We start from the raw sequence: 17,150 nt of genomic DNA, 5'->3' as shown, positions 1-17,150 counted from the left end.
TTGGATGGTGTGTCTCCTTTGTCCAGTGTCTGTGCTATTTCTTTCCAGAAATTATGATAATTATAATTATTATAATAATTATAAATTATAAATAGACCTGTGTGTATCTCTTAACCCCCTCACCCATGCGCTTGTCATCGACGGGTAAGAATGGGGCATCTATTGTTATTGTCGTCTCCAGTAGTTTGTTGTTTGGATCGTTTCTTTATTTTCTTTGTAAAGCAATGGGCAGGGGCGGTGTTGCCACTTTGTTGATAAACTAACTAGAGCAAGAACATACAGGCCGCTCGGCGAGGCTGTGAGCTTAGCTTACAGAGTATGCATGATTAGAAAAATTGGTTTGCGCACAAACATTACGTGCATACTTTGCCAGTGATGATATTTACATTACTTGCACTGTACTCATACCCTAGCGTACATGCACAAACCGAAGTATCCACCTTATTTTTCACATTTGTAAATTAAATGCGTCTGGCTTCCAGTGTCATCCACTTACAGTTATTGTACAAAACAGCTCGTTATGCTGCTTAATATTGCAAACTATTGCAAACGGGGAGTGGTTAAGGATGTCAAATGAATGTCATCAGAGAAGGAATGCCATTCCAGAGGGGAAGCAAAGTTTTTGATTTTGACTAAAAATTACAAAGAGAAACAAATGTCTTACGTGGATTAACTTGCACGGATTAATTGTTCACCGCAAGACTAGTAATGTCTGCTAACAAAGGTCAAAATAAGGGCAATTTTGATTCTGGGTTTAATGCTGCTTTCACGTGCTATTGGAAATTTGAAATTCCCACTTCTGAATTCGTGATTACGAGCTCATCGCATTCAAGTTTCGAAATGGCATGGCGTTCATGTGCAGTTTTTACCTAGGAAACTCATATTTGCGATAATTCTGAGAGCACGTGAAGGCAGCATCAGTCCTAACTAGGGCTGTCAAATGATTAATCGCGATTAATCGCATACAAAATAAAAGTTTGAGTTTGCCTAATATATGTGTGAGTACTGTGTGTAATTATTATGTATATATAAATACAAACACATTTGTGTATACAGTACAGTTCAAAAGTTTGGAACCACTAAGATTTTTAATGTTTTTAAAAGAAGTTTCGTCTGCTCACCAAGGCTACATTTATTTAATTAAAAATACAGTAAAAACAGTAATATTGTGAAATATTATTACAGTTTAAAATAACTGTTTTCTATTTGAATATATTTGACAAAGTCATTTATTCCTGTGATGGCAAAGCTGAATTTTCAGCATCATTACTCCAGTCTTCAGTGTCACATGATCCTTCAGAAATCATTCTAATATGCTGATCTGCTGCTCAAGAAACATTTAATGTGTACAATTGTACAAAATATTTGTGTACAATATTTTTTTTCAGGATTATTTGATGAATAGAAAGTTCAAAAGAACAGTGTTTATCTGAAATCTAATCTTTTGTAACATTATAAATGTCTTTACTGCCACTTTTGATTGATTTAATGCATCCTTGCTGAATAAAAGTATTCATTTCTTTAATTTCTTTTCAAAAAAAATCTATTCATCAAGGAATCTGAAAAAAAAAAGTACACAACTGTTTTCAACATTGAAAATAATCATAAATGTTTATTGAGCAGCAAATCAGCATATTAGAATGATTTCTGAAGGATCATGTGACACTGAAGACTGGAGTAACGATGCTGAAAATTCAGCTTTGCCATCACAGGAATAAATTACTTTGTGAAATATATTCAAATAGAAAACTGTAATAATATTTCACAATATTGCTGTTTTTTACTGTATTTTTAATTAAATAAATGTAGCCTTGGTAAGCAGACAAAACTTCTTTTAAAAACATTAAAAATCTTAGTGGTTCCAAACTTTTGGACTGTACTGTAAATTTGAGAAATACTTACAAGTATATGTATTTATTTATATTTTTATATAATTTTTATTATATATAAATATTTTATACATAAATAACAAATTTCTCTTAAATATATACATAAATTTGTTTATTTTGTACGCGATTAATCGCGATTAATCGTTTGACAGCCCTAGTCCTAACCAGCTTAGAGTAAACAGGGCATATTATTGGTCATTTGGTTTTTATTACTGTACTATTGCACTGGGAAGCTGAAATCTCATTGGTCCAAAACTTACTTGTCGCAGGAATTCCTGGTTGGGATACAGCATTAGCCTCTTTTCTTGAGAGATTTGAGATAAATGTTTGACAAACTCTTCAAATGCTTTGAAATTCAGTAGATAAATTTATCTTAATGCTTAGAGTTCCCTGAGCTTGCATTTAATCTTTATATAGTGCCTTGTTGGAGCATCTTGCTTTGTTTTGTCTTCTCACTGATGCCTTCCTGTTGTGTGTGTGTGTGTGTGTCTGATTTTGCTGTGGTTTTCATTTTTTCCCCTATACCTGTACCTTAATGCCACATACTGATATGTTTGTGTGTGTGGACACAGTTAAATAACCGCTTGTTCGAGGAGCTGGCTATGGATGTGTACGACGAAGTGGACCGTAGAGAGAATGATGCAGGTAAGACTCAAACCCCCATCTGTTCCTGTCTCAGCTTTCCCTGCTTCTCACTCTTTCCCTAATGTAGTTATGGAGCTGTCCAGAGGCGTAGGGACAGTTGTAGTCGTGTCCCTGGAGACGCAATGATCGGTGTGTTGTATAAACACTGACTATAGAAGGACTTTAGCGGTGCAGTCAGCCTGTACAGAAGGGAGGGAGAGGCGCTTTAGATGGAAGGAGGGTGAAAGGGAGCGAGAGCGAGGGAGTGCCGCAGGAATTCTCTCCTCCTTCTCTCTCTCGCTCACTCGCTCTACTCCTGTTCCTGGTTGTAGAGGAGAAGAGGTAGCATGCTGGGGTGGCAGACTGAGATTCTGATGGTAAGCAGGGCTGGGAGCGAGGCAGGGGGCCAAACACACACAAACTGAGCGGGAGGGGTAGATGCATACTCTCTGAAACCTCAGGGCTACGACATCGGAGTCTGTTTGTTTATATTTGTCTTGTTTATGTGTGTCCGTTCTGTTTCTCTCAGTGTGGCTGACAACTCAGAACCACAGTACGCTTGTGACCGAACGGAGTGCCGTCCCCTTCTTACCTGTCAACCCTGAATACTCAGCGACACGCAACCAGGTAACACGCACAACATTTTATTCCCGAGCCTCAGAGGATGTGTTTGAAGTATGTTTGGGAGGAAGCTCTCCGCTCCTGCTGCCCCCTTGCGTAAGATGCCGTCACTTCCATGCGGGCCCGTTTTTGATGGAGGCACAAAGGAGAGATGATATCTGGGGTGCAGCAGACACAGGGCTAAAAATAGACATTTTGTGGCTGTATGAACGTCTGAGGCTCAGGTTTGGCCAGCAAACCGACGAATGGATGTTTTCCAGCTGCGTAACTGCTGCAGACACGCGACTGCTCCCTCCCCCTCTGTGTTTCCACTGGCATCCTTGCATGACCTTCTCTGTATTTCTGCTTGAAATAGTTCTTTTATACAGCAAGACCACTAAGTGCGTTCACTCGGGGGCATGTTTCCTGCGGGCTGATTGGCCAGCCTGAGAATTTCCTGTTCTTTTGCGTATACATGAGACGTGGAAAGAGATGATGGGAGGAGGGACACGCACACCCAGTGGTCAAGAGTTGGAACACCGAACTGTTGATGTGGCAGTGTTTTCCAGCCTTTAAGATGTCCGAGTCGCCCTCAGCCGAAATAGATTGTTCTGTAAAATGTGTTGCTGAGTGACTAAGTGCTCAAATAAAACGTCAAATTTTCAAGTTTCGCGTTACAATCAGGCACAGACTCCCGCAGATTTCGTGCATGGCCAATTTGGCCATCATTCATAAAATTGTACTAATCCCCCAAAACTTTCATATTCAGTCATAAAAAGCATGATGTTCTCTCCATTTAACGTTTTTATGAAGTTTCAATCTATTTTGCCGAATCCCATGAATTTTGCCCAAAAATTAGTGTAAGAAAATATGAGTTTGTTTATAATGGTATCATTTATTTTTAAAAACACATTAATGATTCACGCTACCATTCAAAAGTTTATGATCGGCAAGATTATTTAATGTACAGATTATCATCTTACTGACCCCAAACTTTTGATAGTGTGTATATATTTTTATATGATTTGTATATATATTTCTGTAAAGACTTAGTCATGTTTATTTGTTGAAAGGGAAAAATCTGCCTTTGTGATTTTTTTTATTTTTATTATTATTTTATTTTATTTTAATTTATAATTATATTAAAGCTGCTGTCTGCGATTTTTGGCCCTCTAGCGGTTAATAAACAGACTTAATTAACTTACAGAGGAACATTATAGCCGGAGCTACTTTTCTCCATGTATGTCTATGGCGAGTCACGCATTTACTTTGATACTCTGCGGCGAGTCCTACCAGTCTGAAATAGTCCGAATATAAACACTTATTATAAGTGTACCATAATGATTCAGGATAAGACAAAAATCCATTGGAAAATGGATTCATGTTGTATATTCTCATTATATAAATTTTGTAAATTTTTAACACAAAAAAGTTGCGGACTGCAGCTTTAATAAACGAATAAATATTTGTGTATGTTTCTGTCATCGTTAGGGGCGGCAGAAATTGGCTCGCTTTAATGCACGAGAATTCGCCACCCTCATTATCGACATTCTCAGTGATGCCAAGCGGCGGCAGCATGGAAAAGGCCTGACAAGCCCCACAGGTGAGACGCCCACATTGCATTTCTAGAATATTTTAGGAGAATATCAATAAAGATGGACATCGCTAAGCCAGTGCAGTTTCTCTTCATATTAATGATGTTATCTTTTGTGTTTGTTGTTTTTCAGACCCGCTGGATCTGAGTCAGGCAGACGATGACCAGCACGATTATGACAGCGTAGCGTCTGACGAAGACACAGACAGCGAGCTGACTGCACAGAATAACAACAACACCCAGCGCAACAACCGGGCCAAGGTGAGCTCACTGGGTGCTTACCTGAGGAAAATCATCACTGTACTCCACCTAAACCTAATTATAAGTCTGAGAGGTTGAAGATTTGAGTTCATCCATGCAGATGTTCATCATTGTTAATAATGAAACCACTTGACTGAATTGAGGAACATCTTAAATCCTTTGGTGAAACAAGATTAGATGATTCACTGAATCTTGATAAATGTCTTAATTTCTTGTAGGTTAGGCTAGACCTTGGTAATTGTTGATCTTGGTTTGCAAGACCAGCAAATTAGTATATTCAATAGTACAGAAGCCAGTGTTGTCATGTCCCAGCATGCACCACTGGAAGAACAGAAGCAGCAGCCCTGCCTCATATTTGCAGAATGACATCATCCCCTTTCAAGGCTGTGATCAGTGAAGCTATTGTTCTGCAGCTGAAGACAGGAAGCTGTGTCTGAGCATGCTCATTCCACACACCGGAACTGACATGGCTGAGTGTAGAAGAACACAAAGTAAACCTCATACTCCTCACTGTCCGGTTGCAACACTTTCTCCAGTAGCACTGCTGGTTTTCATATTGCACAATCCTTTTTTTTTTTTTACTCAAAATGGTTGACTTTTTAGTGCTTTTTGAATGAAAATATTCTTTTACATTACCCATTCTGGTAATGTTTCATAATAATGTTCATTAAAATCTCCATATTAATGTTAGGTATATATATACATATGGACATTACCTCAAATTATCTGACTTGTTGTGCTTTTAGTGAGATTGAGCATGCTGTTTTTGCATGCTAAAAATAAACAAGCCATATCTAGGAATATTAATGTTTTCATAATTTTGTTGGTGGGCTCTTTTGACTTAAATTTACACTACTGTTCAAAAGTTTGAGGTTGGTGAGATTTCCTAAATGTTTTGAAAGAAGTCTCTTATGCACACCAAGGCTGATGTTTTAAAAATTTTACTGTCTGTCGCTTTAGATCAATTTAATGCAACCTTGCTGAATAAAAGTATTAGTATTTCTTTCCAAAACAAATCTTACTGATGCAAAACTTTTGAACTGTAGTGTAAATACTACAATAATTGAATGAAATTCATAATTGTGTATGTCTTTTGGAAGAAATGTCAACTTTTTCAGACCTGTTCCTTTTGCTGTTCACAGTAGATTGTGATTTGATTGGTGATTTTTGTGTTATCAGAGCATGGACTCGTCCGACCTGTCAGATGGGCCCATCACACTACAGGAATATCTGGAGGTCAAGAAAGCACTGGCATCCTCAGAGGCCAAAGTTCAACAGCTCATGAAGGTCAACAACAACCTGAGCGAGGAGCTGCGGAGGCTACAGAAGGAGGTGCGCCCACCCACTGTATTTAAACTGTGTGTCCTTGTTTTGAAAATACAAATATTTCACACAGATAGAAATGAAATGCTGCCATAAACTGTAGCTCACCATCACACAAACTGATTCCAAACCATCAAAAAGAGCAGAACAATATTAACATACACTACTGTTCTTAAGTTTGGGGTCTGTAAGATTTTTTAAATGGTTTTGAAAAAAGTCTCTTGTGTTCACCTAGGCTGCATTTATTTAATCTAAAATACAAAAAACAACAACAATACTGTGAAATATTATTACAGTTTAAAATATCTTTTTCTATTTTAATATATTTTAAAATGTAATTTAGTCCTGTAATGCCAAAGCTGAATTTTCAGCATCATTACTCCAGTCTTCAGTGTCACATGATCCTTCAGAAATCATTCTAATATGCTGATATGGTGCTCAAGTAACATTTATTATTATCAGTGTTGAAAACAGTTGTGCAGCTTAATATTTTTTTGTGGAAACAGTGATAAATGTTTTTTCAGGGTGTTTTAATAAATTTTGAAATATAAATCCTTTGTAACATTTTAAATTTATTTACTGTCACTTTTTAATGCATCCTTGCTGAATAAAAGTATTAATTACTACCCTCAAACTTTTGAGCAGTAGTGTAACTATCATATGCCATGTTCATCTCACTGAGAATGAAGCCCCTCCTTGTTCAGACAACCTTAAACTTCCCGTCTATCAGAATGACCCCATTTTGTCGTCCCCAGCATGACGTAACCATCCACACTGCAACTGTTGTGTTTTCTTTGGTCCTTGTGTTTGTGAATGTGTGTTTGTGACTCCCCATGATGCCCCTCCATCCCTGTAGATCACGCGGATGCAGACGGAGAACAGCGTGCTGCGGGGGGCCCAGGCTGGGGCCGGGGGCGCTCTGACCGGGGGTGGTGGCACAGGGCTGTGGACTGGTGGGGTAAGGGGTACATGTAGTGGAGGTGGGGTAGGCGGAGACTCCGGCCTAACCGTACCCTCGACCGCTCCCCTCCGCCGGGATAGACAAGCTTTCTCTATGTATGAGCCCGTGGGGACCACCCCCAAAGCTCTCACCCCAGCCCTGGACCCCCTGACCGGCCGCCTGCAGCCTCTCAGCCCCGTAAGTGTGAGCATTAGTGCCCGACCTGATCTTTTTAAACTGTAAACTCTCTTTCTCCCTCTGCTTACCTGAACCCACACTGATGTGCTGCTTCTGCCTGGAGCACCTGCTTTCACTACTCACTGCTCTCTGTTGCCACCTAATGGACAGACAGGAGCATTTCCTGCCCTGAAAACACCTTTTTTTCTAGATGTTGACTGTCTCCAAACTGAGTGAGCTGCCTAAATAGACAGCATTTTTAGTCATGGGTCCCTTTTACAGCTGGTCTTAACATCTTGAATAATTTGATCATAAGTGGACTGTATAGAATTGCGAATATCTTTTTAGTCCTGTGCTAAATGTGAATATATATATATATATATATATATATATATATATATATATATATATATATATATATATATATATATATATATATATACAGTAACAGTCCAAAAGTTTGGAACCACTAAGATTTTTCATGTTTTTAAAAGAAGTTTCGTCTGCTCACCAAGGCTACATTTATTTAATTAAAAATACAGTAAAAAACAGTAATATTGTGAAATATTATTACAATTTAAAATAACTGTGTACTATTTAAATATATTTGACAAAGTAATTTATTCCTGTGATGTAAATATTTCACAATATTACTGTTTTTTACATATATTTTATATATATATATATATATTCATATATATCTGTTCAAAGTTTAGAAACATTAAATATTTTGTTTTTGAAAGAAGTCTCTTATGCTCAACAATGCATTTATTTACTTTAAAATACAGTAAAAACAGTAATATTGTGAAATAATGATACAAATTAAAAGAACTGTTTTCTATTTGAATATATTTTAAAATGTATTTAAATATTTTAAGTTTATTCCTGTGATGGCAAAGCTAAAAATCATTCTAATATGCTGATTTGGTGCTCAAGTAACATTTATTATTATTATCAATGTTGAAAACTGTTGTGCTGTTTACCATTTTTGTGGAAATTGTGATACTTTTTTCAGGATTCTTTGATGAATAAAAAGTTCAATGAACAGCATTTATTTGCGTTTATTAAATTTATTTTTTAAATAAAAATCATGTTCAACATTGATGATGATGATGATAATAATAATAATAATAATAATAATAGTAATAATAATAATAATAAATGTTTCCTGAGCAGCAAATCAGCATATTAGAATGATTTCTGAAGGATCATAACTGGAGTAATTTGCATCACAGGAATAAATTACATTTTAAAATGTGTATGTGTGTGTGTGTGTGTATATATATATATATATATATGTGTAAATATATAAATAAATAAATAAATATATATATATATATATATATATATATATATATATATATATATATATATATATATATATATAATATTTATGTGTGTGTGTGTGTGTGTGTGTGTGTTTTTAATTTTTATTAACTTACAGTATTAAATATTATTTACTTTTATTTATTTCTATTACTAATTTATTTTTAATTTTAAAGGAGTTTTTGTTTTTTTAATTCTTAAGCTTCTGAAGCTTAAGCTCTTATCACAAACTATCACAAATCTTAATACCAGGTTTGCCTATGATGCTCAAAAATGCTGCTTAGATAGGCAGCTCAACTCTACATTTTGAGACAACCATTATATATTGCGTATGTAACAGGATGATATAACTGGCATGAATTGCTTTGTGTCTTTCTTAAAATGGTTGATATGCCAAGAGAGGCTCTCATTGAGATATGCTTGTCTTGTGCAATGTGACATGTCTGGAATGTTTAGAAAATGGATTTATTGGTTACCTGATTAGTGACACTAAAATGAGTTGAGCTGCATGGCACATATTAAACACTAAAGGAAGTGATTTCCTGTTGTGTGCAGTGAATCGATGTGCTGCTCCTGACAGTGCTGAAATGGGAAATCATCCTCTGTTTGTGGATATTCTTAGATCTGTAGGATGTATTTTAATGTCTTTTGAATGCCTTGTTTTGATTTGCTTTAATTGCTTTTGCAATTACGCCATGTTTTGATTATGCAATATTCCATTTCTGGGCTATTGCTGACAGCGTGTAGTAGTCTTTATTTTTTTATTAGTCATGGTTAATGTATTTGAGTTGCACCTTTGTGCCTGTTTTATTAACTGCACTGTTTTTCAAGTAGTGTGATGTGCAAGTCTCTATTTTTAGTATTTTCATTATTTCAGAGGAAAGGACGTGTTATTGCACTGTTAATTCAGTTTTGCTTTTGAGCTTAATGTAGAAGCTTGCTGTTCCGTGACTGCAATATCTAAAACCTCTACGCTAAGTTACTTCTGTCTAACAGAATTATGGTTGTTAGTATAACAGCGTTTATGCTGCAGATTTCTTTACATCTAACAGTCCTGTGCAGAAATGACTATCAAAGCTGCTTCTTTTCTTTCCATCCTCTGTCTGTTGACTGTCTGTCAGCTTTTCTCCTCCTCTTAATCTCATTCTGCTCGTTGTCAGGTGCGAAAGGGCGCCCCTGCGGGTCCCACCCCCTACGGAGGACCGCACCTGTCAGCCTCTACTGACGGACGATATAATGTGAGTGCCAGTTTCCATTCATATCTGCGCTGACATGCGAGTTGCAGACTGTGATGTGTAACAGACCTCTGCGCATGTTTGTCCTGTCCAGCCTCCGAAAGCAGGAGAGAAGTACGGGAGCGGTACCGATAGTGACTATGACAACTCTCAAACATACGATGTCTCTCTTGGGTGAGTGCAAGCCACTGATGAAACCATTTTTTGTGGACAGAAGTTTTACTGCATTTCATTTGCAAAAACTGTCAACTAAACAAACTTAAAGGTCTAAAGGCCCGTTCACACCAAGGACGATAATTATAACGATAAGATATAGTTCTAAAATATTGTTGTAAATGTAAAAGAATAGCAGAGTCCACACCACAACTTTAATGATAACGGCACATCCTGTTTTACAGAGCGACAGACAACAAAACTGCAGCACATTTAATATAGCTAATATAGTTATTGTCATTATAGTTTATTGTCATCATTAGAGTTATCGTTCTTTATTTAAATATCTTTAATTAAATGTTAGATTTCTTTTACATCATAGGAGTAATATATTTGTAGTATATACAATCAAACCAAAAATTATTCAGATATTTTTGGTATATTTTTACTAGTGGGTGCAGGACGCTATAGATCATTTATGTTAGTGAGGATAGAAAAATAAAGTAAACTGTGACATATTATATAGTGGTGCGCCGATACCATATTCAGTATCTGATACTGCCATTTTTTGCTGGATCGGGTATCGGCCAGATGATATTTTGTGCGTATACTATTTTGTTATTGTTATAAAAGGCACAAAAACAATAAAAAGCAGTTTTTCTGCACTATATTCTAGGTTTTCTGAAGCCATTGCATAGATTAATGTGAGGTACAGATCAATATTTCAAGTTCATGAATGCTTCCCTCTCATTCTCCATTCAAACAGCGCGTCGTGTTCGGTTACAACATTCAACACGATAAAACTCTCTCCAAGATGATTCAATGTTCCTATTATTATACTTGATCTGTAGATAAAGGTCTATGGTTTTGCATAAAAGGACTTTATCTGGCTTGAGTTTAATAGACAGAGCCGTAGTTCACTGACAAGCCACGCAATATCGCGTTCATTATCAAAGGCGATTCATCTGCGATAATGAACGCGATATTGCGTGGCTTGTCAGTGAACTACGGCTCTGTCTATTAAATGCTGCTCCATTTGAAAGCAGGTGATGGCGATTTAGCGGTAATCAGGGAACCGGCTTTACTGACGAAATGCGCGTGACAATTGCATGCGATATATCGCCCAGCCCTACGTTGAGTTTATTGCCATGTTTATTCACATGTTACTTTCTCCCTGGTGTTTGTTAGATCACAACACTGGAGTAGAGAGCACTATAATTGTTCTTCATGCGCACAGTAACTGAAAATTAAAACTGTTAAAAGAAAAGGCTCAATAAACTATTGCATAGCCATAGATTATATCAATATCTCGTCCCTTTGTGCTTTGAACTGTTCAATGCGAAGCGCCTCTGCGCGCTGTGACTCCATGTTGCTTCAAGCGCATCATTCTGTGCACGAGATGTGCATAAGTGACGCTCTGTATTGAGCCTTTCATATTATAATACTTTTGCGCAATAAAAAAAAAGATTATTAATAGCCATTCTTGTTCTGTCGTTTCTATCATATGTTACTGCTTCATTAAAAAGATGCACTTAAAATTTAAAAGAAATGTCTTTTGATTTTATAGTATATTTTTATATATATTGGTTTTTCATGAAGGTATGAGTCATACATGACAGAATCATGCATCATAAATGAAGGAGTCAGCCTGACTCCTGTTTATTTTGAATGTCAACCAAGCTACTGGTTTATTTGCAGTTGTTGCACTGGTGCACAATTATGTAATAAATAATTCACTACATTTGTGGCTGTACATTGTTTTACAAAGTTAGGAAAATAATGTTTGTCAAGCCTGAAGGCTTTCACAAAAGAATGATCCCAGTCTCTTCCACACAGTGATGTATACAGTTTATTAGGTAATTCAGCACTTTAAAAAAAATATATATATATATTATTTTCGTATCGGCCGATACCGCAATCCCAGGTATCGGTATTGGAGGCGAAAAAGGCGGCTCGGACCACCCCTAATATTATACCCAAAAATTCTTCATACAGTGAACTACCAGTAAAATGTATAAAAATTTGGAACCAAAAAATAGACACTTTGACCTGACCATGTTTTGCTCAAGTGTTATCTGACATAATTAAAAAAATGTTTTCATATTTTCATATTACCATTTTTTTGACTATAGTGAATAAACTGTAATAATGAATGAGATGTTCAAGGTGTCTGCATACATTTTGGTTTGTATAAAAAAATAAGATACTGTATAATTTGCAATATAATATGTTATTACAAGCTAATTATAAAAAGTTATTTTAATAACTTTATTATTATTTAAAGGTGCCCTCGAATGAAAAATTTAATTTATCTTGGCATAGTTAAATAACAAGTGTTCAGTACATGGAAATGACATATAGTGAGTCTCAAACTCCATTGTTTCCTCCTTATATAAATCTCATTTTTTTAAAAGACCTCCGAAGAACAGGCGAATCTCAACATAACACCGACTGTTACGTAACAGTCGGGGTGTACGCCCCCAATATTTGCATATGCCAGCCCACGTTTCCAACATTATGAAAGGCATTAGACAAGGGCAGCCAGTATTAACGTCTGGATATGCACAACCAAATCATCAGACTAGGTAAGCAAGCAAGAACAATAGCGAAAAATGGCAGATGGAGCAATAATAACTGACATGATCCATGATAACATGATATTTTTAGTGATATTTGTAAATTGTCTTTCTAAATGTTTCGTTAGCATGTTGCTAATGTACTGTTAAATGTGGTTAAAGTTACCATCGTTTCTTACTGTATTCACAGAGACAAGAGAGCCGTCGCTATTTTCATTTTTAAACAGTCTGTATAATTCATAAACACAACTTCATTCTTTATAAATCTCTCCAACAGTGTAGCATTAGCCGTTAGCCACGGATCACAGCCTCAAATTCACTCAGAATCAAATGCAAACATCCAAATAAATACAATACTCACATAATCCGATGTATGCATGCAGCATGCATGACGAACACTTTGTAAAGATCCATTTTGAGGGTTATATTAGCTGTGTAAACTTTGTTAAGGTACTGTTTAAGGCAAGCGCAAGCTCTGTGGGTGGAGAGCACGGGATTTAAAGGGGCCGCAGCATAAAATCGGCTCGTTTATAATGATGCCCCAAAATAGGCAGTTAAAAAAAATGTATTAAAAAAATCTGTGGGGTATTTTGAGCTGAAACTTCACAGACGCATTCAGGGGACACCTTAGACTTGCATTACATATTTTAAAAACATAATCTAGCGCACCTTTAATTATTTTGGGGATACATTATTTTGGTACAATAGTAATATTACAAAATTGATATATTTTGTATTGTTGTTATTGTAGTGTAGTTTTATTGTATCACTTTTAATAATGCTTCTAATAATAATATTAGTATTTGTAATAATAATTTTTACAGCAGAGGAATCATTTACAATATTAATATGTTTGTCTACTGCTATATAACATGATGCAATATAACAGTTATAATAAATATTTTTTTGGAAGTAAAAGATTAATATTGCAATAGTAATATTGTTATTATTATTAAAATTGAAAAAAATATATATATTTCAGTAAAATAGTAATATATTTGTCTTATTTTATATTTAGCTGCTTCTAACTTAAACTCACTGACGATACATTTCATGCCTTCTGTATGGAAATGTGAATGTTTTTATTGTGTGCATTCATGTTTTTGCATGTCATGTTGTAGTGTGGGCCGCAGCAGTGAGGAGGACAACAGGGGGGATGTGGAAGACACAGAGGGCGACCCTGACCCCACGCTGCCCTGCACAGAGGACGTTATCCTCAAAACCGAGCAGGTCACCAAGAACATCCAGGAGCTCCTGAGAGCTGCACAGGAGTTTAAACACGACAGGTAGGACGGACTGTTACCCCTCACAGCTCAATGCAGTGTCATTTTGCTGCAGTTTGAAAGAAATCCATTATAACATCTGTCTTTGGTTGCAGTTTTGTGCCATGCTCAGAGAAAATCCACTTAGCCGTGACAGAAATGGCCTCGCTGTTTCCCAAGGTAAACGAACGCGCCTTATGGTCATACTTTGCCTCGAGATATCCGGCAAGACGCACTAAATCTGTTCTGTCTGCTTCTCTCAGAGACCAGCGCTGGATGCAGTACGTTCTTCCTTGAAGCTCCTGGCGGCCAGCGCGTCCCGCCTTCAGGTAGAGTGTCGTAAAGCGGCGCCCTCCGAATCGTCGGCCAGCACAGTGGACTACCAGCTGCTCACCCAGCAGGTCATCCAGTGCGCCTACGACATCGCCAAAGCTGCCAAGCAGCTGGTCACCATCACTACCCGCGAGAAAAAACAGTGACCCGCCCGGCACGCTGGGGTTCAGTGGTCAGGGGCAAAGACTGAGAAACGGGAGAGGAGAAAGACACTAAGCAAAAACTGACGGCTGGGAATCTTTGGTCAGGTTGATAGAAAAATTACGCGAGGGAACGAAGATGGGAAAAGAAAAATCTTAACGCATGGGTGGTTAATCGAGCTTTGGCCACCCGGACGCAGAGATATGGAATGTTTGGGAGAAGCCGAATGGAGCGGCCTGGTTTTCCTTACACTTCAGTTCTGTTTTTCAGAAGGATCTTCTCTCCGTCTACACATCTAAATATGACAACACTACACACGCAGACCCACAATTCAGTGCTGATGGTACTGTTTGGTTCTCTTCATGAAATTCTCAAGCACTCCTAACCATAAGAGATCCAGAAATGTTCCTCCTAAATTGTTTATTTTCTGTTTTTCCTCTCTCTCATTTGATTCATTTCAAGTGCCGCTCCATTGGCCTGTTTCTCTTGGGACAAAATGTACTGACTTTAAACAACAACACACTGGAGTTATTTTAATGAGTATGACTTGTGTTTCGCATTATTGTTACAATTATTGATGTCTTCTTTTGATTTTTGTTTCGGTTTGTCAAGTGGAAATCACACAGAGCTTTGCGAACATTAACAGGGGTGAACAATAACCTGTGAAAACTAACCAGAACACTCCCGTCCTCCAGTGGTAGAAGCACTGGTTCACTCACACAGTGTTTTAATATGTATACTACATTGTTTCTTTTGTCGAAGTACACTAGCCAAAGGAGCAGAGGGGAGTGATGACACTACAGTTGCGGATCCCTCTTTCTTTTTTTTTTTTTTTTGTCGTCTTCGAGCACAAAGACAACAGTTGGGGTTGATGTACAGAAAAGGCTCGCCGGATCTCGTCCTGGCTCCTCTCATCTCATCTCAATCCCAACATTAATGGGTTTTACTATCAGAACAATGCAAATGTGTTAGCACAATCATCACATTGTCTTCAGCTTATTAGTTTAGGATAAGACACCCCGTCTTCATTTTCTGCACATTATTGACTTAATTGAATGGCCTTCTTCATCAGTTTAGCGGCGTAAAGAGGACTCTTCACTTCAGGACCAGGCTTTTTTTTGTGTGGTGGTCATGCTGTTCTTTATATTTCATGATTTTTTTTTTTTTTTAATCAAACATATGTGTAGTTAATGTTTATTAATGTAAGAAGATCCTTATGTTCTATAAGCTACAAGCATGTGAATGTTGATGGTTGAAGACGACCACTATCAATGTTCTCATCACTAACATTTCAGATACAGTCACAGGGAAAACGTGATGTCCATCTGCTGCATCAGGACCAGCGTAGTCACATTCTGTGGCATCAGTCGGTGCGATCAGTGAGAATTGTGGGGGAAAGAGCCCTTTGTGATATCGATGTTCATGGGAGAGGAGTTGAACTGGAGCTTCCAGTACGAATGCACACGTTGATGAACGTTTGATGCCACATCTGTGCGCGTGCGCGATCAAATCAAGTATTTGTTGTACAGTTTCTTTGCGTTTTAGATGTCATGCTACAGGCCTTAAACTTCCTGTTGTTTTCCACATCGGTTTTTACCCTACCAGCCTTTTAAGTTAAGCCTTTTTTTTTGTTTTGTTTTTGCCTTTTTTGTTTCTTTAACTTGGGGAATGGGATAAAGTTGGCGTCCCCTGAAAATGTGTCAAAAAGATTGTCTGAAAATCTCTGATAATTGCCTTTGCACATCTGCTAGACTGATTTTAATCAGTACTCGAGTTACTCTCTTCAAGCACATGGTGAGTAAAAACCGTGTATGCATAAATAAGTACACATTTCTTTTCCAGATTTTTTGTTTTCAAATAAAAATGTCAGGACGATCACTGGGTGATGGCTTACTGTGATGAAGACTTGGGAGAAAGAGCTTTGGCTGTTATTTAATAAGCACTAAATTCAGAGAGGTGTCTGAGTCTTTGCACACACATTTTGTCCAACTCTGAATCCGATTCTTTTCAAAGTAGTAAGTAGACATTTTCCCAGTCATCCTGCGGCAGATGCATACATGGCTCAAATAATGCACCGGTGAAATTATTTTTGAAAATTAATGCACATACACTCTCTCTCTTTTCCGTGATCTGTCATACTAGCTGCACTGTACTTGTTATGACTGTTTGTTATCACTCGTTCTTACATGAGAGATTAGCTGATGGGAGAAATTTGTTTAGCAGAGGCTACCTGTAAGATATAGAAATTAAATAAAAAGACTAAGCAAAACCATTTAAAATCGTAATAAAGACTCATAAGCTGTACATTTGTAATAAATAAAAGAAAAAGTGCATCGTCTCCTGTGTATTGTTCTTTATGTTTTGGCATTTTAGTTGTGGGATTATTAGAGGTCATAAAAAGGTGTGTATTAATATGCATGGTATTTCAAAAATGTCAGCAAAATAGATTTACATTTATTCGTTCAGCAGAGTACAAATGAGGAATAGCACTACATATCCAACTTTCAATTGTATGTTTGAGCAGAAGTGAAAGGCTGAAAAGGGGAAAAAAAAAAATTAGGAGTTATGGAAAAGCCTTAATTTATGGTTGTAGTTAAGTGCTTGTGAAGAGGTGTGTCTCTGGTGTGTTTTCCATCTGAATTGGCCTACTTTTAAACTCTATTTTCCCCCGCAGGATATATTGATATATTGACGTAGTGCATAAATTATTTTATAT

General features: G+C 37.0%; 1 protein-coding gene across 3 annotated transcripts in view; it reads left to right on the top strand.

Annotated features, from left to right (window-relative positions):
* Nucleotides 1-16,772, top strand: part of git1 (G protein-coupled receptor kinase interacting ArfGAP 1) — a 28,754-nt gene extending 11,982 nt beyond the window's left edge. For 2 of the 3 annotated variants that reach the window (XM_048162178.1, XM_048162179.1), the window contains 11 exons: nt 2,462-2,534; nt 3,043-3,140; nt 4,605-4,716; nt 4,841-4,968; nt 6,148-6,300; nt 7,148-7,429; nt 9,895-9,972; nt 10,064-10,143; nt 13,820-13,984; nt 14,077-14,140; nt 14,224-16,772. In XM_048162178.1, coding sequence (XP_048018135.1) covers nt 2,462-2,534; nt 3,043-3,140; nt 4,605-4,716; nt 4,841-4,968; nt 6,148-6,300; nt 7,148-7,429; nt 9,895-9,972; nt 10,064-10,143; nt 13,820-13,984; nt 14,077-14,140; nt 14,224-14,439 — 1,449 coding nt within the window. In that variant the 3' untranslated portion in view covers nt 14,440-16,772. The remainder of the gene's footprint in view (nt 1-2,461; nt 2,535-3,042; nt 3,141-4,604; nt 4,717-4,840; nt 4,969-6,147; nt 6,301-7,147; nt 7,430-9,894; nt 9,973-10,063; nt 10,144-13,819; nt 13,985-14,076; nt 14,141-14,223) is intronic. The other variant, XM_048162180.1, reaches the window with a different exon arrangement.
* The last annotated feature ends 378 nt before the right edge of the window (nt 16,773-17,150 follow it).

The sequence above is a fragment of the Megalobrama amblycephala genome, linkage group LG16, assembly GCF_018812025.1.
Source record: "Megalobrama amblycephala isolate DHTTF-2021 linkage group LG16, ASM1881202v1, whole genome shotgun sequence".
In the NCBI taxonomy this organism is placed as follows: Eukaryota; Metazoa; Chordata; class Actinopteri; order Cypriniformes; family Xenocyprididae; genus Megalobrama; species Megalobrama amblycephala.
The sequence above is the reverse complement of the archived record's forward strand: the minus strand, read 5'-3'. Positions and strand labels throughout refer to the sequence as shown.